General features: G+C 35.4%; 1 protein-coding gene across 1 annotated transcript; it reads left to right on the top strand.

Annotated features, from left to right (window-relative positions):
• The first annotated feature begins 805 nt into the window (after positions 1–805).
• Positions 806–12687, top strand: LOC122755455 (alpha-amylase 1B). The gene is made up of 10 exons (XM_044003927.1): positions 806–973; positions 2063–2209; positions 4249–4446; positions 6290–6520; positions 6911–7044; positions 7777–7899; positions 7995–8094; positions 9815–9933; positions 10185–10310; positions 12306–12687. Exons 1-10 carry the CDS (start codon positions 806–808, stop codon positions 12493–12495), a joined length of 1536 nt encoding a protein of 511 aa, XP_043859862.1. The 3' UTR covers positions 12496–12687.
• Positions 12688–12930: the final 243 nt, after the last annotated feature.

Genomic DNA, 12930 nt, shown 5'->3' with positions numbered 1-12930 from the left:
CATGCTTCTCTTAGTGATTTGGAAAAATCTTTCATGGGGATGTTAATAGTTGGCAATTTGTCTTTTGAGAACTATTTCTATCTACTCAACCATTCTCCATTTACATCACTAAACTCTTAGATACTTTTTTCATAAAACCCTACAACAAAGGATATGTTTACAAGTATAGAGAGAAATAAATGGCCAGATTACTTCTAAGATTTGGTCTAAGATTAAAAGGAACTATTAACATAGATATCTGTGTTATGAATTTGAAATAAAAAAGAGTATAATCTTTTCATCCAATTCATATGTGTTCAACTCTGGAAAGATTTTAGAGATTTGGATGGAGAATATTAAATGAGTTAAATAAGTTCTTGTAAATAATAAATGATTGAATTGTTTATTTTCTCAGTGGAAGAATCATGATTTCAGCATTTATTAATAAAGGTATAATATTCTCAATTTACATTGAATATTATTTTTCCTCTGTGAGTGAATTATTTTAGAGATAAGATCTATTCTTAAGTAAGCAGCAGCTGTATCAATATTTTCAGCATAAATATTAACTTTCCAATGCTTGATATGCCTAGGATTCTCTGAAAAAGAAAAGCACTAAGTCCTTAAAGGTTATCTGTGATTTGGGGACTGGGAAATTTACAGACTATTTTCACCTGTGGAGTTTGCATTACTTGTAATCTTTTTTTCAGAATACAAATAAAGCTATGGTCCAAGTAGGTATCCATTCAAATTAATATTTTCCATGTTTGCTTCTTATAGGAGTATAAATAGTAGCTGAAAAGAGTGCTAACCACTTCAAAGCAGAATGAGGCTCTTGCTGTTGCTTTCAGTCCTTGGGGGATGCTGGGCACAGTATGATCCCCATACCCAGTATGGTCGAACATCTATTGTCCACTTATTTGAATGGCGCTGGGATGACATTGCTCTTGAATGTGAGCGCTACCTAGCTCCTAATGGCTATGGGGGTGTTCAGGTATGTGCACTTCAAAATTCATTTGATATTCATATTCTAAGCACAATGAATACTTTTAATTTATGCACATAACTACAAAGAAAAGAAGATATATTGAAGGGGTTGGAAAAGATGATCTCAAGAAATCCCTTTAGTTGTAAGAACCAGGCAGTACAGTGTATACAGTCTGATACCTGGAGTCAGGAAGACCTGAGTTCAAATCCAGCTGCAGACACTAAGTATGTGATTATGGGAAAATTCTTTAATCTCTGTCTGCCTCGGTTTCCTCATCTGTAGAATGGGGATACTAATAGCAGTTTTTATTATTACCTATCTCCCAGGGTTGTTGTGAGCATAAAAAGAGTTAATATTTGTGATTTGCAAACTTTAAAAAGCTATATAAATGCTAGCTATAATTATTCTTATCTTAACAAGCAGTGTTGTACAGACTACAAAATCATTGCTTGTTGTTCTTCAGTCAGGTATATACCTTCATAACCCTATTTGATTTTTTGTTGTGTTATGTTGTGTTTTTTTTTGTTTTGGGTTTTTTTTTTTTCACAAAGGTACTAAAGTGGTTTACCATTTTCTTCTCCAGTTCATTTTACAGAGGAGGAACTGAGTCAAACAAGTGACTTGCCAAAGGGTCATATAGCTAGCAAATGTTAAGGCCAGACTGAATTCAGGGATATGAGTCTTCTTGATTTCAGTCACAGTGCTCTATCTATATGCCACCTAAATGTCCTAAAAGCACTGGGTCTGAGTTCAAATTCTGTTTCTTCTATTTACTATCTCTATAACTCTGGCCAAGTCACCTTAAAGCTTTGTGTCTCTAGTTCTTCATCTGTAGGTGGTTGTATAGGATGACCTTTCTTCTCCCTTCTAGTTCTAAAGCTATGATTGTTCAAGTTAATGAATGTGAAAGAATCTTTAAGAACAGTTATGGTGCTATGCAAATAAGGGTTTCTAGCAAAGTAACTCAAAAATCCATTCTTTAAATCTTTAATACTACATCAAAACTCATTCTGTCAATGCATTTTGAAACATTTTAAAATATAACACAAAATATGATCTGTGTGTTACTAAACTCTTCTCCTTCCCCAAATGTAGATCTCACCTCCAAATGAGAATGTAGTGATCAGTAACCCTTCAAGACCTTGGTGGGAAAGATACCAGCCTATTAGCTACAAGATATGCACAAGGTCCGGAAATGAAGATCAATTCAGAGACATGGTGAAGAGATGCAACAATGTGGGAGTAAGTGGATAATAAGATACTTAAGTCAAGGGTTCTTATTCTGGGATCCACAAATTCCCAAGAGTTCTGTGGATAAATTTCAGTGGGGTCCCTGAAGTTGGATGTCATAAAATTATATCTTTATTTTCACTAAAATCTAACTGAAATATAGAATTTCCTTTCATTACTTAAAAATATCATTCAGAGAAAGGTCCATTGATTTCACCATACTGTCTAAGGGCTCAATGACACAAAATAGTTTAAGAACCTCTGTTTGATGGTTCAGGAGATTACATTGTTATCTTTTCCTGCCTCATGCATGCTGCTTCCATTTAGATTGTGCTTACTCTTATGGTATTTTGATTGATGTGCCTCTGATCTCATGCTATTGCAGATTTACTCCAATAGAACAGATCTGAACTCATGTATGCCTCCCTGAAAAACTTTTGTCTCTGTCCTGAAACTCTTCTTCCCATTAAAAATACTCATACAGAGGGCGGGGGTGGGGGGTGGGGTGCATACCTGCTAGGTAAACCTTAGTAGCTATCTAAAAGTCACATTTTAAAAATTATCTTTTAGAAATCAATTATGTATCAGAGAGACTGTAAACCAAAGAAACATGATGTTAATAGAGTTTATCTGTGCTTTTCTGAGGATAAAAGAGTTAATTAAGTTAGCGGGAAATACATAATTTCAAAGTTTACCCCCATTCCCAACTAAAACTGTATGTTGCCTATCAGTCCTCCAAGTCTGATTCACCTCTTATAACGTATGTGGTATACTAATGAAAACATTATGTGTTTGTGTACAAGGGATATATTATTCACCAGAATCCATAATCTAACCTTTGGTGAATAACTTGTTTCATGTACAGTTGAGACAGCAAAGGATTTATTCCCTAAGTCTGTCCACTTTGAAACCTTTTACTCTCTTAACCAACCTGGTAATAGACAGCTTATGGGACTGTAATAATGTGTTAAAGATGCTCCTTTGAGTGGTAGCCTCTAATGGGCAGCAAACCCACTTAAACTATGTGCATAGCAAACATAATCAATTTAGTCAGTTTAGGTAAACTGATTTCATGGAGTAACTGGTTTATTTCAATTGACCTGTGAGTTCAGTTAAAACATATGGATCAGTTGTACGGGGGTATAAATATATACTTCTGAAAGAAAAAGAAAATATATCTAAACTCTTCTCTTGGGAAATACTTCTGGGAAAAAAGTAATGAGTGAAAAAAGGAGATTAGTACCTTGAAGTCAGAATTTAAGATTGTTTTTGTCTTTTCAGGTCCAGTGCCTTGCATTGAAATGTGCCTGTGGGGATATTTGTTATATCATAAGTGGCAGGAGAAAAAATATATTAAATTAGGTTCACTGCCCCATTTAATATTGTAGCTTCAGATATTCACTGACTATGTGACCCTGGGCAAGTCACTTAACTTGTGTCTGCCTCAGTTTCCTTATATACAAAATTGGACTAATAATATCCCCAACCTTCCAGGGTTGTAGGGTTGTCAGGATCAGATGAGATAATAATTGTAAAGCATTTAGGGCATAATAAGTGCTATATAATTGTTAGTTTCAATTTTTATATTTTAATAAAACTATTTTATTATTTTCCAGTTATATGTAAGACTAGTTTTCAACAATTGTTTTCATAGGATTTTTAGTTCCAAATTTCTCTCCCATTCTCCCTTCCTCCCTACTCCCCTAGATATTAAGCATTCTGATATAGGTTTTATATATATTTATGTATGTATGCATGTATGTATGTATATGTATATATATGTACAATCACATTAAACATATTTCTGCATTAGTCATATTGTGAAAGAAGAAGCAGAGCCTTAATTATATAACACTAAGAAGACAGATTTAGAAACTAATTGAAAGAGTTGTCTAACTGCATTAACATTCACTGTAATTCATTCAATGATAATGAGAAGTAGCATCCTGAGGTAGAAAGAGGGCAGAACTTGGAGTCAGAAGATGAGAGTTCAAATCCTTTCATTGATTCTCAATCTGCCAAGTTCAAACACAATTTGTGCTTTTTTTCAGGTGCGTATTTATGTGGATGCTGTAGTGAATCATATGTGTGGGAATGGTGTGAGTGCTGGAACAAGTAGCACTTGTGGGAGTTACTTTAATCCTGGATCAAGAGAATTTTCTGCTGTGCCATACTCTGCCTGGGATTTTAATGATGGTAAATGTAAAACCAGCAGTGGGGAAATTGAAAGCTACAATGATATCTATCAGGTAAATTTTTCAATGGTTAATAACTAACCACATATGGTTTATCTGAACCCAATTTTTATCCCCAGTCTACATTCCCTAACTGACTTGCATAATCACGCATTCCTAAACTCTATTGCCTAGATGATTTGTATACATAAATATCAATGCTCTCCTCTTCTGGACTATTACAATAATCTCTCTCAATTGGTCCCCCTGTTTCCAGCCTCTCCACTATTTTATTCATATTCCATACAGCTGCCAAATTTAAATTTCTCTATCACAGGTCGGACCATGATCCATGAACATGGATCTAATACAAATCTTCTTTCTTTTGTTTTTAGCATGTAAAACCCTTTCCCATTTGGCTCCAGTCTAGCATTCCAAATTGATTACATATTCCTTATGCTCACCCACCTATGTTTCACCTGCTCACTATATACATGATATTCTCTTCCCAAATACTGCCTCTTTCTGGAATGCTTTCCCTCTTAAGTCCACATCTTGTGCCTCCTAGTTCTTTTCTAGATTGAACTCAGATAGTATCTCTTACATAAATCCTTTCCTGGTCCTTCCAGCTTTTAGTGTTTTCACACTGTCTTCCCTCCCCCAATTAATTTGTATGTATTCATATATGTACATGTTATGTATGTATTTGTTTTATTACTCCAATAAAATCTAAGTTCCTTCAGGACTGTTTTGTCTTTGTATCATTAGCTGGCAGCATAATATCACCCACATAGATACTTTATTTTTTTTTGGTTGAGCAATGAGGGTTAAGTGACTTGCCCAGGGTCACACAGCTAGTAAGTTTCAAGTTTCTGATGCCGGATTTGAACTCGGGTCCTCCTGAATCCAGGGCTGGTGCTTTATCCACTGTACCACCTAACTGCCCCCTGACATAGATTCTTTTTTTTTTTTTTAGCAGGGCAGTGGGGGTTAAGTGACTTTCCCAAGGTCACACAGCTAGTAAGTGTCAAGTGTCTGAGGCCGGATTTGAACTCAGGAACTCCTGAATCCAGGGCCGGTGCTTTATCCACTGCGCCACCTAGTCGCCCCCCTGACATAGATTCTTAAGGAATGCTTATTGGCTGCAACTGGGTGGCATGCTGGAAAGAGCATGGACTCTGGAATCAGGAGAATCCAAGTTCAAATCCAGCCTCAGATGCTTATTTGCTGTTTAACCCTGGAAAAGTCACTGAACCCCAACTACTCTGAAAAGAAAAGCTGATTGAATTGAACTTCAACAGCATAGGGAGCCCCCTAGAAAAACTGCATCCCTCTATGCTTTAGAGGAGTTCCATAAAGGACATAGAAGTTATATGACTTGCTCAGGATCAGGATTTGAATGTATCTCTTCCTGACTCCAAACCCCAAATTCTATCCACAGTAGCAAGCTACCTCTAGACACACATGAAACTACAGGATCATAAAATCTAGAGCTGGAAGGAACCAATAGAATCATGTGATCCAACCTTCTCTCATTTTACAAATCAGGAAACAAACTTGACCCTAGAGTCAGGGCTCTTTTCCTTATATCACACTAAAGAGAATTTTTAAGATTACTCTAGACCCTGGTTCTTAAAATGTGGGTTGGGACCCCATATGGATCATTTGAATGTTGAGTTCACAAAAAATTAGCAGTAACTGTTTGATTTGCATACTAATTTAATATGCCTATATACCTGGAGTCCCATAAAAATTTTTAGGTAAAAAAAGGGTTGCTAGTAGAAAAACTTAAGAAGGCCTACCTTAGCCAAAATGTTAAAGTGCATTGTATCTTAGGTGTTTACAATGAGCACTTCAAAGTGAGGAGGCAAAAGGTGATGCTGCCTATGTATCACACATGTCAATATTGTTTTTACAGGTTAGAGACTGTCGTTTGGTTGGTCTTCTTGATCTTGCCCTGGAGAAAGATTATGTGCGAACCAAGATTGCTGAGTATTTGAACCACTTGATTGACATTGGGGTGGCTGGATTCAGAATTGATGCTTCCAAACATATGTGGCCTGGAGACATGAAGGCATTTCTGGATAAACTGAACAACTTAAATACAAACTGGTTCCCTGAAGGAGCCAGACCATTCATTTACCAGGAGGTACTAAGATAAAATGTGTGTAAAGGCTGGGGACAGGGGTTGAGTGACAGATTATGCATGCAATGGTTTTATTTATTATGGAAAAATGAAAATTTTGATTAAATATGTGTTTTCTCTAGGCATGCCCAATTTTGAAGTAATCCTGGTTATGCAAACTAGCATTGGGTCAGCATCTTCAAAGGATAAAGATAAAAATTGCCTAGATAAAATTTGATGTTTTTTAATAGTACCCCTCCAGACTGGAAAAAGTCATCTCTTAGAAAAAGAAAATTATTTTGAATATTTTAATAGCATATAGAATTAATATTGTTGGCACAAAATACTAATATGATGATTAAAGTATTTTTAGAATTTCCATGCAAAATCATCTTCTTTTCTGATTTCTACTAGGTAATCGATCTAGGTGGTGAGTCAATTCAAAGCAGTGACTACTTTGGAAATGGTCGGGTTACAGAATTCAAATATGGTGCAAAACTGGGCACAGTTATACGCAAGTGGAATGGAGAAAAGATGGCTTATTTGAAGTAAATAAAAAAGTGGTGTTCACCTTTGGACCAGTACTCAATGAAACTTTTCCCTGACTGTGAAACAATTTTTAGGCTTTGGTCCCAATGTTAACTAGGATAGTTCTTCATTGATGTCAAATAATCATTTATATTACACATAAATGTCTATTTGAAAACATTTTCAGAAAGCTAAGGCAGAATCACTAGGTTTAATTCAAACACAATAGAATGGAAATATATTTGGCAAATGCTTATTTCTATGATGTACTAAAACCACATAAATACGAGAATTTAAAAATCACTACAACATAAAAATAACATGTTGGAGCCTTACTATGACAGCCTTTGCTTTAATGCAGATTCTATAATACTCCTTTTTTATCTCTACAGATTCTCATATAGAGTATAAGTTTGATAAAAGTACCTACCATATATGGGGCCTTCTAGGGTTTTATCTTTATCCTGGAATGTTAGAGCTGAAAAAATCCTTAGGGAGCCAAAATCCTTTTAACTGATATGGATATTAAGATCTAAAATAATTAGGTGATTCATTCTAGATTAAATTATTAGTAAGTATTTAATTCAGAATTTGATCTTAGTTCTGACTCTCAATCCAGTTCTCTTTCCAGTATACTACTGCCATTCTGGAGAAAGGTTCCTATTTATTTATAATAAGGAATACCCAGAGCATGAGAAAACCAAGAAAAGTCTATAAGCCATAAGCAAAACACTCTCTATTTCTTGGTACAGGAACTGGGGAGAAGGTTGGGCCTTCATGCCTTCTAACAGAGCACTTGTCTTTGTGGATAATCATGACAACCAAAGGGGCCATGGAGCTGGAGGAGCTTCCATTCTTACCTTCTGGGATGCCAGGTATGTGGTAGAGTCCTCTACCTTTGTTTGTAATCCTCCTAATACTCTCCAAAATGTTCTTCTTTTCTGTGATGGCCATGCTTTCTACCTTCCAGACTCTATAAAATGGCAGTTGGATTTATGCTTGCTCATCCTTATGGAGTAACAAGAGTGATGTCAAGCTTCAGGTGGCCAAGATACTTTGAGAATGGAAAGGTATATTTAATTGCAACATTGAAAAAGTGTATAATATATAAAGAGTCCTGTGGGGAGGCACCAGGGAAAGATATGATTAATCAAAAACCAACTGATCTACAAGCATTTGTTTACTACATGCCTATTATGTTAGGATCCAGGGACATGAAGCAATATAAAAAAAATTAATAAGGCATACTCCTTTCTCCTTACTGAGCACTCAGTCATTTGGAAGAAATGGTATATCCATGGTAACTACGAAATTAAATTATACTCAACTAGTGGGGGTGGGGTGGAAAGGGGAGGAAGGGAGGGAGGTATAGCGAGCACTAAATTGAGTTCTTTGTGAGGTGTGAGGCAGATTAAAGATTGTAGACAACTGGAAGAACCTGGGAAGGTTCATGATGGAAGTGACAATTGAGCTGCGCTTCAAATTTGGATGGAGATAGGATTGGATTCTAGGTGTAGTAATTACCATTGAATTCTCTGCCTAAGACACAATATTGAAAGTATTCAGGGGATAGCGATTACTGCAGCTTATGGCTAAACATAAAATATGTGGTAGGGAATACTAGGAGATAAGACTGGAAAGTTATAATGGACTCAGATTGTAAAGTTTTTGAAAGTCAGACAGAAGTTTACATTTGGTTCTCTGAGAAAATTATTCATAATAGGGGTTTGGGGGTTTCCAGAGGCCCCTGCTGATTCTTTTATTTGTAATATCCACCTTGTAAAGAGGACTGACCCCTTTAGTTTTGTCAATTTATCGCTAAATTTTTTTCTCTCTTTTTATTCCCCTTATATTGTTAGTCACCATAGAATTCCTTTATAAATATTTTGTCATATTCATTGCTTCATTTAAGAAAACCCTGGTTTTTAATGAAGCAGAGGGGGGATTGTGAGAAAATTATTAATAATAGGTGTTCTGGGATTTCCAAAGGCACACACTAACAGATCCAGGCCTGGCCTTTCTTAAGTTTAGCCCAGAGTCAGGAAATTACCTCATTCAAAACCACACATACCTGAAAGCCTTGTTCCCACCAGAGGATCTGTTCTCTGAGCTCTGACCTCAGCATGACTGCACAGAACCACCCTCAAATCCAGTGAACCAATAGATTTGAGTGATGCTAGCCAATTAGCTTTGAACAATGTGTATAGGTGGGCTCTGCTCCTGCCCACAGGGAGCTTGCACAGACACTCACTTTTTTTGGCTAAGGAACAGTTTGAGAACAGACGTAGCCCACTAGGGTTCCCCATTTTCTCTCTTCTATCTCTTCTATTTCCTAGCTAAGCTTCATATCTTTCAGAGCCATGTGAGCTCTCTTTACTACTGCTTAACATGCTTTAATAAATGCTTAATGCCCCAAAACTGGTGCCTCTAATTTCTAAGTAACAAATATATGATAAACCCCAGCTAATTCTCCCTACACTTGGGACAGAAACAGGGTCACCACTTATAGTTTTACTCACTACAATTTAATAAGCAATGAGTAGTTACTGAGGAATTTTGAGCAGAAGAGAGACACAATTTGTAAATAAGATCACAGATTTAGACCCAGAAGAGACTTTACAGGTCATCTGATTTTCAGATGAGGAAATTGTGTCAAAGAGTGATTTCCCCAGGTTTACATGAGTAGGAAAGAACAGAAGCAGGACTCAGATTCAGTAATAGGATAAGGGAGAGGGAAGAACCAAATAAATGAAATCACTTATACTCATGTCTATGTTTTAAAAAATTAAGGATGTTAATGATTGGGTTGGACCACCCAATGACAATGGAGCAATTAAACGAGTAACTATCAATGAAGACACTACTTGTGGCAATGACTGGGTTTGTGAACACAGATGGCGTCAAATAAGGTAGGAAAACTTGGTTGTACCTGCCTGAGAGCTTTCTCTTAACAACTGATATTACAGGCATCCCATTGTTTTTTAGTGTAGTATTAAACTTTTATATCTTAAAACTGCTCTAAAACTTTTGGTCTGTATGCAACTATAAACAAACACACACACACACACACAAAACACAACACATAAAAAAGAGGGAAGAAAGAGGAGGAGGATATGTAAATCAAATATATTTACCAATACTTTGTATATTTTGTTTATAGGAATATGGTTATTTTCCGTAATGTTGTTGATGGACAGTCTTTTACAAATTGGTGGGATAATGGAAGTAACCAGGTGGCTTTTGGTAGAGGGAATAAAGGATTCATCATATTTAACAATGATGACTGGTGAGTAGCAGTGATTTTTTTTTTTTGTTTCTTTTCAATATATTCTTGACTGATCATTTCATTCAAATATATTCTTGATTGATCATGTTTTTCTTTTATTTCTTTTATTGATATTCAAAAGGATATATGTGTGTGTATGTATACATGTAGATATAGATAGAGAGATAGAGATACATAGATACATAGGCATTGGAATAGGTTATGCCAAGTAAAAACAAAGAGGAAAGAAGAAAAGATCTAGAGAAAAAAATGTCTACATTCAAGACTACATGATGTACAAGGTGGGTCAAAAGTCATGACTATTTAATAATGCCTATATTTTTTGTTTTAAATTTATAATACCATAGCATCATATACAGCATATGTAGAAAATTAATTTACATTTTACATTATATGGAAAAAACAAAGCTTGCAAATAGTAAAAAATAAAGAAAAAATAATTTCCAAAAAGTTATTTAAACATCAGACCTCTTCTTCAATTTTGGCACTCTCTATACCTTCTCAGATCACTTCTACCTTGAAGGAATTCCCTCATTTAGCCTTTCTCGATACTTCACATTATATTTGAAATAAAAAGAATAATAAAGAAGATATTGCTACTGATAATAAAGATGTTACTATCCATCTTCTATTCCCCCTATCAAAACAACTCCCGTACACTTTTTAGCAGGTTTTGAACTTCATATTTATTCTTAAAACTTTAAACTCACTATTTATTTTTATATAAAAGTTTTATTGATGGCTCTTATTTTTACATGTCTTTTCCTAATATGGCCATTCCATAGAACCATCCTTTGTATCAATAACAGCCACAACCACAACAGCCACAATACACAGTAAAGAATAACTAACAGCCTTAGTGACCAAGACAGGGAATGGACACTTACAAACTGTAAAAAATGAGGAGGAAGGGGTTAAAAAAGGGAAATTGTAATGGTTACCATGGGAGTTGTGATAAGACCAGTTAGGGTTGGAAAGTTCCATGTTTCTGATTTAAACTTTGGGAAATATTGCCTGAGTAAAAATGTCTTCCAACTTAACTTCTCACATCTCTTGTTAAGAGTGAGTAGCTTGGCATCAGTAATTTACAAAGGTCATGTCAAGATTTTATGACCTTGTGGCCATGTAGTTATACCTTAGCATTTTAGAACCTTTCACAAACCTGTATTCATGAATCTGCCATACCTGGAAATGAATCTGATACTTCCAACACTTAGTCTCCCATTCTACTTACTGAAATAACAATAGAAAAATGTGGACCAAGTGTACTGTCTTGTAAAAAATTATAGCTGTTTGTCTTTTTAATTCATATTTCCATGATCAGTGACATAAAAGTATATCGACGGGGGCAGCTAGATGGCGCAGTGGTTAAAGCACCGGCCCTGGATTCAGTAGTACCTGAGTTCAAATCCGGCCTCAGACACTTGACACTTACTAGCTGTGTGACCCTGGGCAAGTCACTTAACCCCCCTATTGCCTGCAAAAAAAAAAAAAGTATATCGACACTGGATGGCTTAACATCCTGATCACTGAAACGCCATCTGACTTTTTTAGCCTACAGTCCAAAACAATTTTTGCTTCCTCAAGGAACAGATTAAAAGTTAAATTTAAATTATTGAAAGTAAAGAACAGTCTTTCCTGAATGGAAGTAATTTGTGCTTAGATTTGAAATCTTTCCTTTTATTGAAAAGATCATAATGAAAGGCTTTTGTCAATACTAATTTTCTGAAGTATCCACCCTGGTCATTCAAATCTTCATCTTCTAACATTCTATGGAGTTCTGTCCTATCCATACGGTTTCTTTAGCTCACTTAAGAGATTTCCCTAGACTCATTAGAGACATTTCTCAATCTAGAGCCCCTATATTTATAGAGTTTTTACTTATGGCACAGGCATACTCATAATCTAAACATCTAGGACAACCAGGTTTGTATGTTTTTCAAAACACATTTCATATTCTTGCTTTATAGTGATGATTTGCCTTTTCTTTTACAGGGCATTGTCAGTAACTCTGCAAACTGGACTTCCTGCTGGAACCTATTGTGACGTCATTTCTGGAGATAAAATCGATAACCACTGTACAGGAAATCAAATTTATGTTTCTAGTGATGGTCGTGCTTCCTTCAGTATTAGCAACACTGCTGAAGATCCATTCATTGCCATCCATGTAGATGCTAAATTGTAAATTGCATTTCCATAAATAACAAGCAAAAAAAAAATATGATGGCCAATTCCCTCCTGATAAGAATATAGTTGTATTAAAAATCATGAAATTCTATGCTAAATTATATAAAAACTACTATCAAAATAATCCCAACAGCTTAACATTTGAAGCACATCTTTATGCAATAATTAGAATGTAATGATTACATCCTCTATTAGATCCAATTAAATATGACATGGAAAGAATAGAAAAAAGTGTATTTGTATGTTTATTATGAATCTTACATTATTCTTCCATTTTAATTCCTCATTAATGAAAATCATAGGACTTTTACTTGTTTCTTTTATTTCATGGACCAGTTTAATGGGGGCAAAATGCATCAAACTTGTTCCCATTCCTATTTTCAAAGAAACATTACTACATTTAACAGGCAGAATGGTTCTGCTTTTGATGAAA

Source organism: Dromiciops gliroides, chromosome 4 (genome assembly GCF_019393635.1).
Source record: "Dromiciops gliroides isolate mDroGli1 chromosome 4, mDroGli1.pri, whole genome shotgun sequence".
Lineage (NCBI taxonomy): Eukaryota > Metazoa > Chordata > Mammalia > Microbiotheria > Microbiotheriidae > Dromiciops > Dromiciops gliroides.
This window is presented reverse-complemented; position numbering and strand designations above follow the sequence as displayed.